The sequence below is a fragment of the Vicugna pacos genome, chromosome 6 (genome assembly GCF_048564905.1).
Source record: "Vicugna pacos chromosome 6, VicPac4, whole genome shotgun sequence".
In the NCBI taxonomy this organism is placed as follows: Eukaryota; Metazoa; Chordata; class Mammalia; order Artiodactyla; family Camelidae; genus Vicugna; species Vicugna pacos.
Genome location: NC_132992.1, coordinates 9,752,606 through 9,770,024, shown reverse-complemented (window position 1 = coordinate 9,770,024; position 17,419 = coordinate 9,752,606). Strand labels below are relative to the sequence as shown.

The 17,419-nt window shown below is 50.2% G+C and overlaps 2 protein-coding genes across 2 annotated transcripts in view; one reads left to right on the top strand and one right to left on the bottom strand.

Moving 5' to 3' along the window:
• LOC116277994 (uncharacterized) overlaps positions 1-17,419 on the bottom strand; it is a 246,210-nt gene that overhangs the window by 210,208 nt on the left and 18,583 nt on the right. The window lies entirely within an intron of this gene.
• Positions 1-17,419, top strand: part of LIPC (lipase C, hepatic type) — a 150,072-nt gene that overhangs the window by 119,571 nt on the left and 13,082 nt on the right. Inside the window, exons 4-8 of the mRNA XM_006210975.4 lie at positions 2,350-2,537; positions 6,175-6,357; positions 6,932-7,049; positions 9,312-9,545; positions 11,836-12,081. Coding sequence (XP_006211037.2) covers positions 2,350-2,537; positions 6,175-6,357; positions 6,932-7,049; positions 9,312-9,545; positions 11,836-12,081 — 969 coding nt within the window. The remainder of the gene's footprint in view (positions 1-2,349; positions 2,538-6,174; positions 6,358-6,931; positions 7,050-9,311; positions 9,546-11,835; positions 12,082-17,419) is intronic.

The window sequence follows — 17,419 nt, the reverse complement described above, 5'->3', positions numbered from 1 at the left end:
TGTTAGCCTTTGCTCTGAGACCAGATCCCACAGAACACCACATCGCTCACCGAACACTAATTAAGCGTCCACCAGCTCTGCCTGCCACAAGTTCACAGCCTGGTGGAGGACATACCACACACCCAGACAAATAAGAGCCCCAATATGGTGCTGGCAGCAAGAGGAGAAGGCTTCCTGGAGGGGGTGATGTCTTGAGTTCTGCTTTAATAAATGGACCAGCATTCCCGGGGAGCAGCAGAGAGAGAAGCAACAGTGCAAAGGTGCAGGGATGCGAAATGGCTCTGGGAGGAGCTAGTGGCAGCCTGGGGTAGCGAGGAACGTAGAGAGGGGAGCAGAGGGGTGAGGGGTTATCATTTAGGTGGTGGCCTTGGCTGCAATACTAAGAAGCCACTAGCAAGTATAAAAGTTATATAATAGTCATTTCTGTTCAAGGAAGATTCTTCGGGCAGCAGCATGAGGGAGGGTGGTGAGACTAAACAGAGTGAGACCACTTAGGAGGCCGTGCCAGTAAACCAAACAAGAAACAGTGTGCACCTGGACGAGGGCACTGGGTTCGGGGATATTTGGGAACCTGAAGCTTTGGGCTGATTGGGCAGCTGGTAAAAGAGCGTAAGATGACACCCCAGCTCCTGATTTAGAGACCAGGGAGGCAGTGCTTGCCATGAGATGGGGAGCAGTCTGGAGCATGCTTGCGGGGACCAAAGACAAGCTCAGACAGTCTCTAAGCTTGGGAAAGCCAAACTGGGCGCCAGATATCTTCTTCATTATCTCAGAGAAGTTACTCAGAGTCTAGTTCACATCTCCTTTAAATAAAATATGATGCATTTCATTCTGTCATCATAGTGAAAAATCATTGCCCTTTCCTGGGAATTAATAACCTTTCGAATTAATAACCTTTGGGTAGGAAAATTGGTTTCATTAATACCTCCCCTTGGACTTTGTAGGTTCATCATCTCTCTGTCCTGCTGTCCCCTGAAACTAAAAGCCCAAGACTTATGTTTGAGAAGCCTGAATGACTTTATGCTCAGAAAGGAAGATCAGGGTTCTTAGTAATTGGGCTGAACTGCATTTACTGACTTAAAATGCTGGTACGGCCATGAGCCTGCCCCTCAGCCACAGGGGAGCCCACCCTTGGCTGGAAGGGATGGGGAGAGCACCCCACCCCCCAGTTCTTGGCCTGATTCCTAATCTTGGCAGAGAGGATGTCACCCACGTTGGGGTGCCACCACCCAGGAACATGGCACCTCCTCAGGCCTCCCCCACCCCTGACCAGAAAGGTATGTCTTTGGCTGACACCACGGTCTTGACCGCTGTTGGGCTGCTTTGCAGAGTCGGGTGACTGTCCACACTCCACAAAGTGGCTCAGAGTCAGGATGAGGCTCCCCCAAAACAGAGGCTAGAAGGACTTTCAGGGAAACAATACAAGGTGAATTCTTAAAAACAATGTTTTTCTTCTTATCCCATCCTCTTCCGATCTTTGAAAGATTCCTAATAGGTATTCATTTGGCTTTTTTGCTGAAAAACTCCTTAGCAGCAACTTATAATCAAGAGCAAGACGTCCAGACTCCTCAGCATCCCAGAGCCCCCACACTCTGGCTGCCCAGGCTTCTGCCTCCTAACACCTGCAGCATCCCAAACCTCTGAGCCTTTACCCAGCTGTTCCCTCAGCTCGCCCACCCACGCATACACACAAGCCCTTCAAGGGCAGCATCAGCATCACTGTCCCTGAGAAGTCCTCCCTGAATGCCGCTCCCCATCAAGCAAAAGTCACCACTCCCCTTGCAACCCTCCCTACCACAGCCCTACCTGGTCTGTGCAAGGCCACATGATACAATGTGTCTGTGAGTGAGAACTGGTTGAGACACACGAGAGTGTGCACAGTGTCATTTAACTAAGATGTTTTATGTGCTGTCTCCCTAGCATTGGGATATAGGGAACTGGAGTCAGAAACACCAGGTTCAAATGCTACCACTTATTGGCAGTGTGATTTTGGATGAAATGATTATCCTCCCTGAACTGTAGTCCCACTTGCTTCTCCCATATTCCCACTGTCCTAGAGTTACTCTAGTATCTGACTGGCTGGTCCTAGTCTCCAGGATGGCATTATGGAGAATCTGGCCCCCTGCACCTCTTTGTTGGGTCCTCCTAGGTCACCCTCCATCATTTTCCAAGAGAGAAATGACCATTCCATTGGAAATGCTCTTTAGGGCTTCCCAAAGCTGCAGCTCACCTCCACCACCTCACAGTAACCCCATTATCTAATGCTCTTAGAAACCTTTGGGATGTCCCAGAGCCAGCAGAGATGGAATAGATGCCAGGTTAAGCACCATCCCCAATCTTATATTCCAGAGCCATTTGGAAGAGGATCTCAAGCGGTTGAAACAAACGAAACATCACAGGAAACAGAAACAAGATTCCTGCTCTTTAAGGACAAAACTGATAAGGGCTGTCAGATTCGGCTCAACCACCCAGACACGTTACAGCAGTGCGCCTTCAACTCCTCGTTGCCCCTGGTGATGATAATCCACGGGTGGTCGGTAGGAAATGCTGACACGCCTTTTCCCTCTCCTTTTATGTTTTCTTTTATTTCCTCCCTAGTGTGTTCAATTTTAATAAAAAGATAGGGAGCTGGTGATAACAACTTCTTGCATAATATTTGTAAAGCATACTCTAATTTTCCAAGTGCTTCCCCACACATTATCTCATTGATTATCTCAATTCCATGAGTAAGCAGGGCAGGGAAAGTATAATTATCTCCACATTTCAAGTAATAAAATGTGGCTCAAATAGGTCAAACAGCACATAAATGCCCATAAGAGATGGCAGTTCATGTGGGTGAATCTGCATGTTTCACAAGAGGAGGTAGGAAGCTGGAAGACATAGTCTCCCAATGAAATGTTGTCTCTGTAAGGGTTAAATTCAGCTGCAAATTGGCAGTGGTTCAAATAAAACAGAAGTTTATTTCCATTTCACACACAGTCCAGAGACATGTAATCCAAAACTGAATAAACAGCTTTGGTCAATGAAGTTCCTCAAGGACCCAGCTCATTTCCTGCTCAATACTTAGAGTGTGGCCCTCATCCCACAACCCAAGATGGCAGCTAGAGCACTAGCCATCACATCTGTATTCCAGGTAGCACAAGGCAGTAGAAGGTGTACACAAAAAAGTCAAAAAGCAGGGAATATTTTAAAAACAACTTTGAAAGATAATTCACATACCATACAATTCATCTATTTAAAGTGTACAATTCAATGACTTTTGGTATATGTGTGTTTTGGGGGGTTACCTTCCAAGAAGCATCTGTGAATGCTTCTAACTACATCCATTGGCCATACCTAGATGGAAAGGTGGCTGAGTATGTAGCCTCTTGGAGAAAGTGTAGCTTTTTAGTGATGCTAAAATCTGTTACTGTGGCAGGAGTGGGGAAAGAATATTGTGGACAGTGATTGAAGTCAGACATGTTTCCAAGAGGAAATTCTGCCTTACTGGTTTCCAGCCCCCCCACCATTTGAAGCTTGGTTCGCAATTTGAAACCTCTAGAAACCTGGGGTCTATTTCATGACTTAAAAACCTTTCCCTGCCATTTAGCTGAAAAATACTCTTGAAACCCCCCATCTATCCTTCCCTACAGGGCAAATCGAGCCCACCTGCCCCACCACCACTCTTTCAACAGCTGTGTACTAAGAGCTTGCTACGTGCAGGCTCCTACCCTCCACACAAACAAAACAGACCCTGTGCTTGGCCTCGTGGGGTAGTGGGGAGCCACATGATGTCACGTGGGTGTAGCCACGAGGTGGGGGCCCGCTATTCCCATCCCAGAAAAGCACGGAGGCTCTGCAGCCACCAGCAGCCTCCCTCTAGTATTTAAAAGGCCCCCATCCCAGGGAGGTCACAGGTTCCACCACACCACAGAGTTGGCAGTGAAGGCAGTGGGGGTGGGGGGGATCTCCAGATGGGACCTAACATAGATGCGGCCCTGCAGGAGCTAGGCCCTTTACACTAGACATCAGCCCATTGAATCCCTACACACCCCCGACATGGCAGCTCAGAGAAGTCAAGCAGCAACCACAGTTACACAGTTCTCACTGGGCAGAAATCCAAGACCAGAACCCTCGTGCTCCAAAGCCACATTCTCAAAGAGCCCACCACAGGGAGCCTTTGTCAAGGACAGGTTTGACAGGGGGCCCATCACCCAACAGGCTTCACATGGCAATCTCCTCACTGTAGCTCTTTCCAGCTGGGCCAGGAGCTCCGTCTCTGTTTCTTTAAGAAAAACATGGACTAGGAGGCAGAGGGCAGAACCCTGAGATGAAGCCTGTTTTTAAGGGAACTGAGGATCAGACAGGGAAAGCTCTCCCATGGGAGTGGGGCGGGTGAGGCATGGGTTAGAAGGCCAGTCGCTGTCAGGGAAGAACTTCCCCTCTCCTCAGCTGCTTTAGCCAAAGGGACCTTCCCTTACAAGAGAAAAAGAGAAAAGAAACAGGCAAGGAGGGAACACTTTTGGGGCAGAGCTTTGGGGAGAGCAGAGCTGTGGACTTGGCACCTGACTCGGGGTAGGGACTGGAGCTGAGAGCCTCCGGGTAAGGAGGTCCTCATACTGCAGAGCAGGCACTCCCCTGCCTGACCCCGCCTCCCCTCACCTCTGCTCGAGCTCCTTCCCCATCCATATGACTCCTCTCCTCTTGACTTGGTATATGTGTGTTTTGGGGGGGTTACCTTCCCAGAAGCATTGGCTCAGGCTGTGCCTTCTGCCTGGAGTGTCCTCCCCCTCTTCTCCTGCTGGACAGTATCCATTATATATTTGGTGCTAAAAAATATTTGTCAACTGAATCAATGGCTGACTAAACATCTTGTTTACAAACAGGAAGACAGCAGGGTCCTTTTACCAGGATCCTTTTACCAGAATGAGTTCTTTGTTCTCAAAATCCATCCAGACTGGAATACACCTACCACTGCTAGTAATAATAATAATCACAGCAGCTGCAGGAACTAACATTTACTGAGTCCTTACTATGTCGCAGGCACTGTTCTAAGTGCTTTGCATTGATTAACTCATTTCGTCTTCACAACAATCCTGGAAAGAGGGCACTATTATTATCCCCATTTTCCAAACAAGGAACTGGGGCACTGAAAAGTTAAATAACTCGCCCAAGGTCACTCAGCTGGTAACTAGGACAGTCTGGATTTGAACCAAACGTGCCCCCTCCACATAGAAGGCACTGGATAAACACTTATTATATGAACGCATCTTACCCTGGAATCATATGTCAAACCACGCTGTCCAGCCCCACCTCCGCAGTCTAGTCATCAGCCACGTCAGACTTTTCTCCTCTCCCCAGACAGACACACCACACTGCCTTTCTGTGACTCTGCACCTCTGCACGTGCTCTTCCTTCTGCCCGGACCTCCCCTGACCACACCCCAGCCCCCACTTTCACATGCCCACCTTGATACGTCTCAGTGAACTCCTATTCATCCTTTAAGACACAGCACATGTGTCTTTGCAGGAGTGCCCTGCAAACTGGTACTGAAACAAGGTATATACACAGAACAATTCTGCATAAACACTTGCTGAGCTCCTACTATGTTCCAGCTCACAGGGCTAGTCCCTCTAAAGCAAGCAGAACACGGTGGATGAGAGGAGAGCGAGCGAGTCGGGATTCCCATGTTGGGGAGAGCAGGCTTCCCAGAGGAGGTGAGCTGGAGCTCACCCTCAAAGGATAGACTGGCTTTCAGCACCTGATCTACAGACTTTTTCATTGTCTTAAGGCTTAGAAAGTCCTAAAACAGGGAAACTTTATGACAATGGTTCTCATTTGAGAGCTGGGCTTATCCCCCAGGGGACATGTGGAAAGTCCGGAGACATTTTTGGTTTTCACAACTCGATGCAGGGGAGAGGGGGTGCTGCTGGTATCTCATGGATGGAGGCCAGAGGTGCTGCCAAGCAGCCTACTGTGCACAGGACAGCCCCCACAGCAAAGACGTACCCAGCCCCACATGTCGTCGATGCTGAGGTCGGGAAGCCCTGTGTTAAGCCCTTTCTCTTGAAGAGAAGGATCCAGCATGAGCCAAGAGTCGGAGGAGGAAAGAGGTAAACAGGGAGAAAGAGGAGCTAGCACAGTGTTCCCTCCACCCTCCCGGGGACACTGATGACCCTGTGGGCCCGCCCACAGGTGGACGGCTTGCTGGAAACCTGGACCTGGCAGATGGTGGCTGCACTGAAGTCCCAACAGGTCCAGCCAGTGAACGTGGGGATGGCAGACTGGATGACCCTGGCCTACCACCATTACACCGTGGCCGTCCGCAACGCTCGCCTGGTCGGCCGGGAGATCGCAGCTCTCCTTAAGTGGCTGGAGGTGAGACCTACCCCCACTGCCTTCCCCCATCCCCATCCCTCACCTCCTCTCCCTTCCTCTCTCTTCCTCTAACACGGAGTGAATTGAGCTGATCTCCAACAGCAACCCAGACAGGAGAACCACTTGTGCTAAGCTCACAGGAATGGACAGAGAACAGACTCCCAGGGCTCCTTCAGATGCCTCCCATGAAGGCCTGTTTGTGGAATCCTCTCCCCTGCTACGCCATCCACTATTCCTTTTATGCTCACCTCCTTGGATGTGCGAAGGGATCTAAACACACCCTGTAAAGCATTGAACCCTCACACGAATGAATGGGATCTGCAGGGCATTAACGTCCAGGTGAAGATGGGCAGGCAGGAGGCAGGAGGCAGGGTCCCAGGAAACCAAGTACGAAAGCAGAAAGGACAGAGTCAGCAGGTGAGAAACCAGTCTGGGTCCTGAGCAGGAATTAAGTACCTCACTAGTGATCAGGCCCAAAGACAACAGAGAGCCCAGAACAAGCTGGACCCCAAAAGGCTTTTATCCCGGGGGCTGTTCCCCTCCCTCCTGCAACCATCTTACCACTGTCTTGCAGGAATCTGTGCAATTTTCTCCAAGCAATGTTCATCTAATTGGGTACAGCCTGGGTGCACACGTCTCAGGATTCGCCGGCAGTTACATGGGCAGAAAGCACAAGATTGGGAGAATTACAGGTAACCATGCCTGGTAACTAACTGTAATCTCCACAACAACACAGGGGCGTGGAGTGAGGACCCGCTTTTGCAACAGTCTCATAACGAACACACCCCGGGCTTCCCTCGAGCTGTATTAGAGTTCACCGGAGGACTCGAAGCATTGTTTCAAACATGACCACTGTCATTGACTGCTGTTCCAAGCGAATTCAGAGCCAATCACAGCCTCGCTTCCTGTTGCCTTTCCTCAGACAAATGCCTCTCATAGTCATGCCAGTCCTAAAAAGTAGGCTTTCTATACACTTTTGAAGCAGGAGTTTCTTTTTCAACTGATATCTTACAAAGCCCAACGTGAGTTAAAGAATCATAGCCCTGAATTTGCTGTAACAACCACGTTAGTACCTCAGTTTCTGCATTTGTGAAACGCCCGGGTCTTACTCTGGGGCCCATTTGGCTTGAGGGAGGGATCTCTGCACCAAAAACCTTGCCCTCAGCTCTAAGTCAGCTTGGAAATGGCCCTAGATATCCTAGGAGAGCTGAAGACAGGCGGCCCCGACACTAGCCTCACTCCCAGAGCTACATTCAGAAGAAAAGACATGTCTTGGCTCCCCAGCCAAGTCCCTGAGGCCCACTGACTCCTACAGGGTAAAACTCAGGAGGGCCAGGCAAAGCCCTCCTCAGTATCATGTCCCCAGAGCTCTACAACTTCTCCGCCTACTGATCCCTTTCTGCAGTTCCAGGCTTCCATGACACCAGGCTTGCCTCCACTCTACAAACACGCCATGGTCTCCTGCTCTTCTGGGCCTTTGAAATCACCGTTTCCTCTGCCTGGAATAACTTACCACCACTCAACCGCCAGCCCTAGTCTACCTACCAAACTCCTACTCATCCTTCAGGACTCAGCAGGCAGAAACAATTTTCACAAGCTGAAACAATTTTCACAAGCTAAAACAATTCAAACAAAATTTGAGATGAATAGCATTGCTGTGACCTATTTTATCAAGGAAGAACATTTTTGGCAACTACTATCTACTATTACCATTATTTTGCCTAAGAGAAGAGATTTGTTTTAACGTTGAAAAAAGACAGGGATGATGACAGATATTTGAACTAAGCAAATTTGTCATGATGAGACTTCATCTTCTGGTCCTTTTTTTTTTTTCCCCTTGCTGGTGCCTGAGGAGGCCTGATCCACAGACCAGTATTTGGTGGCCTCCATGATTTAACACTCAATAGCCCTGGGGGTGAGCAGACCTCCCATGAACACCTTCCATAGAAACCCAGTGAGGCCTATCATGGACAAACCAGGCCTAGAAGGCTGAGTCAGAATTGCAGAAAGGCAGCACTGGGCCCAGGACCCTGTCTACACCAGCTGGTGTTGTGGTCACATAGGCATTATTATCCAGGCCCACACGTGTCAAAGACAGCAGGACAGCTAATTATTCTGCGGTCATCTTGTAGTCAGCCTGATGGAGAAAGGAATGTAAATCACACCGAGACATCTTCCATTTGTAACTACGGGTGAGGGCTGGGGAGCAGTTACTCTTAGGGCCCCCTGTCAATTCCTTCATCCCCAACAGGGATGGAAGCCAGGGCTGTTGTGGGACAACAAAAGGTCCTCCAGAGAAGGTCAAGGAAGAAAGATGGAGAAAAAACCTTGAATGCATAAATACTCCCCAACTACAGTCAGCCAGGAGCTGCCACTTGTCTCAGGCAAACATACCTGCCACTTAAGAACCAGAGCTGTGAACCATCCTACTTGCTCACAACAATTTTCCCCAAAGAACAGTAATGACCCAGGGCTGTTCTGAACTTTCCAATGAAATGACATTAGTGTAGGGGGGAAACCAGCTGGTTTAGGGAAATTATTGACAATGTGTAGGCAAATAAAGTCTTTCTTTGATGGCACGTGCTTACGATAAGCACAGTGGAGTTTGGGTACGCAGACAGACACTCTTGAAAGTAGCTTGAAAGGTGCTTAAAATTGATTTGCTTAAATAAATCAAGCATTCCCTCATAACCTTATTGCTACCCCTGGATAGTTCCTGCAAACCTCTTTTCCTTATAGATAATGCCCAGCCTGTGCTCAATTTTCAGCACCATGAATTACTGTGGTTTTACTGCAAAAAGGTTACAGCAAGATTTTCTAGAGAAAGATTATGTCCTAGGATTTTCTTCTTCCTGCTAGCTCATGAATGTGTAATAACATTAGAAAGCTAAAAAGAGCATTTCTCCTCCCCTCCCCTTGCTCCCACCTTACCCTTCCTCTTGCTGTCCTGTTAGGACTGGATGCTGCGGGCCCTTTGTTTGAAAACGCCTCCCCCAACGACCGTCTTTCACCAGATGATGCCAATTTTGTGGACGCCATTCACACCTTCACGCAGGAGCACCTGGGCCTGAGTGTGGGCATCAAACAGCCCATAGCGCACTATGACTTCTACCCCAATGGGGGCTCCTTCCAGCCTGGCTGCGACTTCCTAGAGCTCTACAAACATATCACCATGCACGGCTTGAATGGTGAGAAAGAAGACACTAGCCGACGCTGGTTTACACTCCCACACTTGAATGGGGCCTCTGGATCCAGTGGAATCGAATCTGCGGGATTCCGGGAAGGGTCTGGCAAGGGAGGGGCCCAGGGAGAAAGGTCACCAAGTCCATTCAGAGTGAGGGCTTGTGGGGGTGGGTAAGGCTGCCGTTCCTCCCAGGGCCCCTCCTCTTAACAGGCAGTGGTCACGGGAGCCCAAGTGCTGAGGAGGAGCTGAGGGGCACCACCAGGGGTCCCCACCATTCACCTCCACCCAGAGGACCCAGCAAAGTAGCTCCTGGGGCACTAGCCCCTCTGAAAGTTGAGTGCTCATGTCTGTGCTTATTTCTCTTTCTCCAGAAGCTTCCTCACTCAGGGGGCTTCCCCTATTCTGGGCCATGTAACAATCCACTGAATAGATCATGGCTTCCTGATCCCTGGTCTCACAAAAGTGGGAATAACTCTCCCACCGCCCCCCATTCCCTCCCAGGAGGTTTAATGAGCTGACCCTACAGGACGTTCATTACTGAGATTCTTCCAATTCGAAGTTCAGCTCTAAATAGGTCCTTGTGACATCCTCTGTCTCAGGGCGGAAGCTAAATGTGGCTTTATCTGGGTTGTGATCCCACTTCTCAAATTCTAAAATTGAAACACTGACGTGGACGTTGATAGCAGACACAGGATCAAAGAACAAAAATGTCAGTAAAAACCTTACATTCCACGGGCCTTCCAAATTTGTCATTATGATAAAACATGATGATTAAGACATGCCAACTCACTCCATGTCAACTGGAGAGCCCCACCCCCGCAGACCACCTCCTCACCCCAGTCATCTCAGCTGAGCCGAGAACACACTCGCCTGTGATCACACCACCACCTTCACGTCTCCTGTATCAGAATGACCTTCACACTCGACATTATCTCATTTTGGCTGGACTCCCAGCTTCACTTGCCCACCCGAACAGAACGTTCTGGGAATTTCCCCTTATCATTCCTTACATCTTCCTCCAATCCTCGCCCCTCTAGTCACCAGCAGTTCTCGGTGACCATCTAGCCCTCCTCCCAGGTCTATACCCTCCCTAAGCTCAACACAGACCCCCTAGGATGGTGTTCATTAAACAGGTGCCTGTAAATACATCTCTGACCAATTACTGCCATTTTCTCCTTGGTGCTACCCTTCAGGGTGATGGAACCAAGTATATTTATTTAGCTTGCTTGGCCTTGTGATTTTCCTGAGTTTTCTTCACCCTTATGTTGGAAGGGGCTCCCACACTGGGGTGAACGTGACAACTTGGTCACTTGATAACTGCTTTAGCATCCTCATCAGCTCCTGGCTAGGTGAGCTTGAGTGAGCTAGTGAATGTCTTTGAAGCTCAGTTTTCTCGTTGGTAACAGCTGCCGCCAGGAACACCCATGGAGGCACTCAGCATAGTACTTGCCTCAGAGTAGGTGCTCGACAAACACTAATGACCAAGAACTGAGATGAGTAATCCTGGGGCAACAGCTTTTGGCAAATTTACCTGTGTTCCACCCTCACATGCGGTACTTGCTATGTCCCATGGTGGTTCCTCAACGTTCCTTAAGAACACTTTACTAAAGGTTATATTAAGATTTGGAGACCCAAAAACAAACCAGAAAAAAAGGTCAAAATCCACGTTAGATAAACCTCCTAAACCTGCTGTTTTGGGTCAGGCCGATTCAGACCTGGTCACTGGGGTGTGCCCTTCAAGAAGCCAATTCCCTTCTGGTCTTACAGGCCGAAGGGAGGCAGTGGCTGCTCTGGAACAGAAGGCAGACATGATGGGAGAGGGCTCAGCTCTCACCAGCCCTTAGCCAAGTCCCAGGAGTGCCTCGGCACGGGTTCCTCAGCATTATTAAGAAGAAGTATTCCACACAAGCCTGTCCTGCTGACTTACCCCCAAAGCATCGGCATTTGTGCATTTTTAACCATTTGAGACTAAAATAGTTCCCAAATGAATCACACTATCCCACTTGGTTAAATAATTCAATATTTTCTTAGTAACTTGGGGTCATAACACAGTGTAATAGCAGGGCTCCCTCACAGCCCCTTGGAGCCTGAGATTACACCTCTACGCTAAGTGACTGCGAAGGGTCTACTCTTTGTGTAGTTTTCAGCCAGTTATCACATCCACTGCAGACAGTGGGCCAACCTTAGCAAGCCCTTCTCTCCTTCCTAATGTGCTGCTGCTCTGCACTGAGGAACGGGGTGAGCCTTTGGGTGAAGAAAGGGGGTAATAACATCCTTCTCGCGCTGTGTTTCAGCCATCACCAAGGCCGTCAAATGCGCCCACGAGCGGTCAGTGCATCTCTTCATCGACTCCTTGCTGCACGCCGGCATGCAGAGCATGGCCTACCAGTGCAGGGACATGGCCAGCTTCAGCCAGGGCCTGTGCCTGAGCTGCCGGGAGGGCCGCTGCAACTCGCTGGGCTACCACGCCCGCCGGGGGCGGCAAAGCAGGAAAAGCAAGAGCCTCTTCCTGGTGACTCGAGCCCAGTCCCCATTCAAAGGTGAGTGCAGGCGGCCTGGAGCCTTCAGAAGGGCAGGATGCAGCCACTGTCTTCAGAAGGGTCCAGAAGTTCCCTGAAGTCTTTTCCTTCTTACATCATGCTCTGCTATTTCAGTGTTTCTGACACTGCAGATTCCAGACTGTGATGTGGACACAGTCACTCTTTTTCCCCAAGAATGTGTGGCAAGAGCTGGAGGAGAAAGCGTGATACTTTCTGGAACAATCCCTGGGTTTTTGTTTCATCCATTTTCATGATCCCCTAGAATGTGAGATCAGGAAGACCTTGAGCAATTACCTCGACCGCCCAGGCCTCATTGTGCAGAGCCCTGGAGGCATCTCTGAACTCCCACTAGAACCCAGTGCTTTCATCTCTGCTCACAGAGCCCCACCAAAAAACCTGGGCTCTGGGCTACATTTGCAGCTCCTCATTTCTCCTAAAGTTTGAATCAGCTCACCTTACAGGAGATCACTATCCTGTGGAGGTCCTCGCAAGATTCTCTTCTCAGCCTCAGGACAGAAACCGAGCCCCTTCTGTTCTCTGGGTTGAACAGGAGGTCAGAGAAAGGGCTGTGGCCATGATTTGGGCTGAAGCCAGCAGAGAAACTCTGCACTGAAGCCTAAATCCTCCTGGAGGGAACAAGCCAACATCTGTTGCCATTAACATTTCTGCCTAATCCTTAAAACAGCTCGGGAGTGATTTAGCGTCTCACTGTTTCATAGCACATGCTCGCCGGCGCTGGGAGGAGCCTGAGGCTGTGCTGTTTGATTATTGCTGTGCAGATATTTGTAGCTGCAGAAGGTGAACACGCTGTCACCACCATTTTGCATTTGCATACTGTTTGTCCCAAAACGCTAGATGCAGCCCACGTCGAGGTGCCCACGACAGCCGAGGTCTGCAAGGTTGGTCACGATTCCACGTTAAACAGGAGGGAAGCAGAGCTTGGGTGGCGTGACCTGCCCACGGCCACACAGCCTGACAGGAGGCCTAGACCCCAGGTCCCTCTGACTCCTGGGCCAGGGTTCCTTTCCTTACCACACTCTCAAGTTCAAGCTCCCAGGCGGCTTATTTTTCAGGCACAGGATTCCTCTGTTTATCTGAACTTTTGCCCTCTAGTCAAATTTCCCTTCCGTGAGGCCCAGGAATGACAGAAATCCGTTTGAGTGGCTGATGGCTCCTGAGAGCACCTGGAGTGAGGGTGGGCTCTTTCCTTCCTGAGGGGCAGAGGGTCCCTGTCTGTCCTTGAAAGGTGGAGCAGCCTGTGGCATCCGGGAGCAGGTGAGGAAATTTGGAAGGCCTCCTCCTTCAGGAAGCTCCCCCCACTCACAGGCTGCCAATTAAACACTCATCCGGGCTAACCAGCTCCTCTTTTAAATGGCAAAGCCACCTGGAGTGATTAAGCCTCTCAGATAATCACATTTCACTGGATCTACTTTAATCCTGGAATGTTAGCAATTCGGGAAACCACCCAACCCCACCATTTCACAGACTGGGAGACCAAGGCCCAGATGAGGGAAAATCATTACACAGAGGGAACTCTTGGCAGAGCCAGCATTTAGACCTGAGCCTCCAAGCAACTAGTCGAATGACGTTTCACTTCAGTAACCTGCACCTGGTCTGCTGTGGGGTGAGGGAGGCAGGAGAGGAGGCGGAGGGTCTTACTTTCTCCTTGACATCAGCTAGGAAGAAAGGGGGTTGTTTTTCACCTTCCAAGGCTGGGCTGTGCATCTGAAGTGAGGGACTGGTCCAGCCCGAGGACATCTACTGGGCGGGGAGATGGGGGAGGGAAGCCAGTATCAGACGGACTAGTAGGGCGGAAGAGCAGTAGACACCAGCCAGGCTGTTTCTCCCTTTGCCAAGGAGCCCAGATGCCCGAGCACCGCATGCTGCTGCTGTGAACTCACAGGGACCCCTTTCCTGTGAAGGAGGACCAAGGAATCGCATTAAAGCAGCACTATCTCACCCAGCAGCTGCCAACCCCAATGCGCCCAGCCATCATTTATTCTTCCAACATAAACTGAGCCAGGGCAGGCAGAGGCCCTCTCTCAAGGGGCTCACAGGAGACCGAACCCCTTCCACGTGCTGCAGGCTCAATGCTGTCCAGGAAGACGGACGATGAGTCCCTTGGTGACAGCTCTTGGCTCCCTTTATCACCAGCTACTCATCTTGCTCTAGGGATATCCAAAGAGGACAGGACCAGTGAGTCCAATGATGTGGACATGGGACTGGGAGGCAGAACTGCCTGAAACTGCTCAGAACCCAAAGCCCCCAGCCCCTGACAGAGTCCAGTGATGAGCTGCGGCCGGCACTGGGCCCTCCCCGCCTCTGGGCCCTCCACATTCTCACCAGGTCTACCTCCGTCCTTCCAGTGAGCAAAGTCCTAATCTACTCAGCCTAAATGTACCTGCGGGAGGGGAGCTGCAGCCCTGTGGTCACATCCAGCTGCCCGGGCACGGCTGGAAGTTACACCCAGGCGAGACTCCACCACGTGGAAGTGGCTGCTCGCGGGACACTGCAGTCTCTATAATGCTATGTCACCCCGTATGGCAGCCGCTAACCCTATGTGGCCATTTAAGTTACTTTAAGTTAAAAAAAAAATAAAAAATTCGAATCCTCAGTCACACTAGCCACTTTTCAAATGCTCAGATATGTGGTTGCCATATTGGAGAGCACAAAAATAGACCGTTTCCATCATCCAGAATGTTCTATTGCGGCACTGGCATCAAGTCTTTAATCTAGGCCACCATAACTCCACCCTTCTCCACCCGTCATGGCCACGATCATCTATGACTTGGGCCCCCAGAGCCTCTCTCACTGGCCACCTCCAGCATTTGATGAACACTTACAGACTCATAAAGGAACAGACTTGCCCAACCCTGGCTACAGAGAACCCACAATCCCTATTTTTCAAGGACATCTAACTGTACCATATATTTTAATGCAGGGTCTGGCTAGGCCAGATAAACATCACCTCCTGACTGTAGTTGCACAAAGGATGACTAACTTGGACCTCATTCCTCTGGCTCCCGAGATACTTTGACAAAACCATCAAAGGGTCTATTTTTCTGCAGCCATCCGCCAGCACTCGGGTGAACACTGGAGAGTGCAGCAGTAGCAGAAGAGAGCTGCGAAGCAGTCACTGAGCGAAACGAGGCGATTTATCGCCCACTTCCATTCTCACCCTCTCAAGAGGAACCTTTGCTAGATTGGGAGCCTGTTTTTTTTTTTTTAAGAGAGCAAGAAGGGAAACAAATCTGTATTAAGACCTGCTTAGCAAGCACCTTATCTACTTTAATCCTCACAACTGGATGAGGTAACCCAGTGGAGGAGGAGGAAGCAGCACTCAGGGAGGTTTACTCTGTCCAGGAACCATGCTGGATGTGTTGTGTAAACTATCTCATTTATCATTTAATCCTCACAACAGTGTACAGACTGAGAGAGACAGAGATGGAAGGGGGGCCCTGATTATGCCTAATTTTCCAGTAGATAAACTGAGATTCAGAGAGGCTAACTCCCCTTCCCAAAGTCGCACAGCTTGTGAGGAGCAAATGCAGTGCTTGACCCCAGGTCTCCCTGATTCCCTGGCCCTCGCTCCTTTCACTCCCCCTGGCCTCCTAAGCGTAGGACCACGGCCAGCTCACTGAGTGACGGCTCACTGCTGAGTCACCAAGTGCGCATCTTCCCTCCTCTCCAGCTCCTCTTTCTGACTCTCCTCTCTTCCCGGTCTTCCCTGGCCTGCGGTTTCTTCCTGCACTCTGGGCCCCATCCAGCCGGGGGGAACTCGCTCCAGCTGACAACAGCACTCTTTTCTTCTGGTTACTGAGATAAGCAGCCAAACAGTGACTTGTTGGGGGGAGATCTGTTTGTCTTTGGCTTTTCTCAGCTACTTCCTTGGAAGGTTTTCACTGCTTTCCAAAGGGAGTTCCAGAAGAATCAGTGGGTACAGCAGAGAGAGCCAAGGCTTGGGACTGGGGTAAGGAGCGTCCAAAATTTGGCTTTGCTGCCAACCATCTCTGTGACCTTGACCTTGTGACAAAACCTACGTGGGCCTCAGTTTCTTCAGCCACACAGTGACTGTGTGTGGCCCAGCATGAGGAAGAACCACCAACACCGGCACCAGGGCGGGCTCTGAACCATGCCCAGTCAGTCCAGCATGGAGGAAGGGAACAGGCATCACTGGTCAACACCTTCGAGAAGCCAGGCACTTTCACATATGCCATCGGGTCACATCCTCACAATAACCCAGTGAGGAAGCTTTTAACACCTGTTTTACAGGTGAGGCAATTGAGCTTCAGAAAGGGAATGAGCGCCCAAGCCCTCACGATGGTTCTAGGAGGCTCCTAGCTCTCAGTTGAGGGCACTTTCTGTCATCCCACGTGGGGCGCCACGGCACAAACCACAGACGGCCAGTGCCAATCAGCCTAACAGTCTTCACTCCTCACACAGACACACACTCTCACTCCTCATCCCTTACACATACACACACATGCACACACTCTCCCCCATCTCCACCCCCAGCAGCAGGGGCGAGCATCCAATCTTATAACACCAGCATCACATAAATGGGATGGTGCTGTTGAGCCCAAATGCGGTCGCCAACCCAAGCACATACATGCACACGCATAGATGCTTGCTCCTTCCCTTCCTCCTGTGAGCCTGCTCTGCTCCGGCTTCATCCAACCAGCCCCTGCTAGTGCTGGCTGCCTCTGACGGTAAGCCCCTGCATAAGACCACCCTCGGGCCTCTCACTCGCATCATCTTCATCCTCCCTCTCTCTCGAGTTAGGGCCGTTTCAGCCCCAGGAACAAGGCCTGGGTGCTGCAAGAATACATGAGATCTCACTCCTACCATCTCCATGAGAGAAAATCCATATAGTCCAAAAAAAAAAAAAGTTGTCTTTGATGTTTGCAAACAGAGTCCTACTATCTCCCAGAGCCAATAGCTAACGATTCAGAATCATTTTTTCCATGAGACAATTAAAAAAGGAAACAAAATATTCCCTTTTTATAAATTCTACAACCTGGTGCTCCTGGTGGCTGCTTGGTGAAAAAAAAAATTTTGTTTTTTTAAAGCGGCACCAGTGGGGCCCACATGAGATCAGAATCCAGGGTTTTAGGGTATCTGAACCCCAGGAGGCCTCTCTGGTGAGGAGACTCTCCAGAGGCCTCACATCTCTGCCCCAGGTGGAGTCTGCCGGCTCTCGTTCAGGGTTAATGGACTACTTCATGCTTTTCATCTATAAGACCTGAAATAATTTCTCCTGCCTGAACTGAGGAACGCGTTGTGCTGGCCTCTGCCATCACAGGATCAAAAGCATTTTCCCTAAATCATTTTTTTAAAT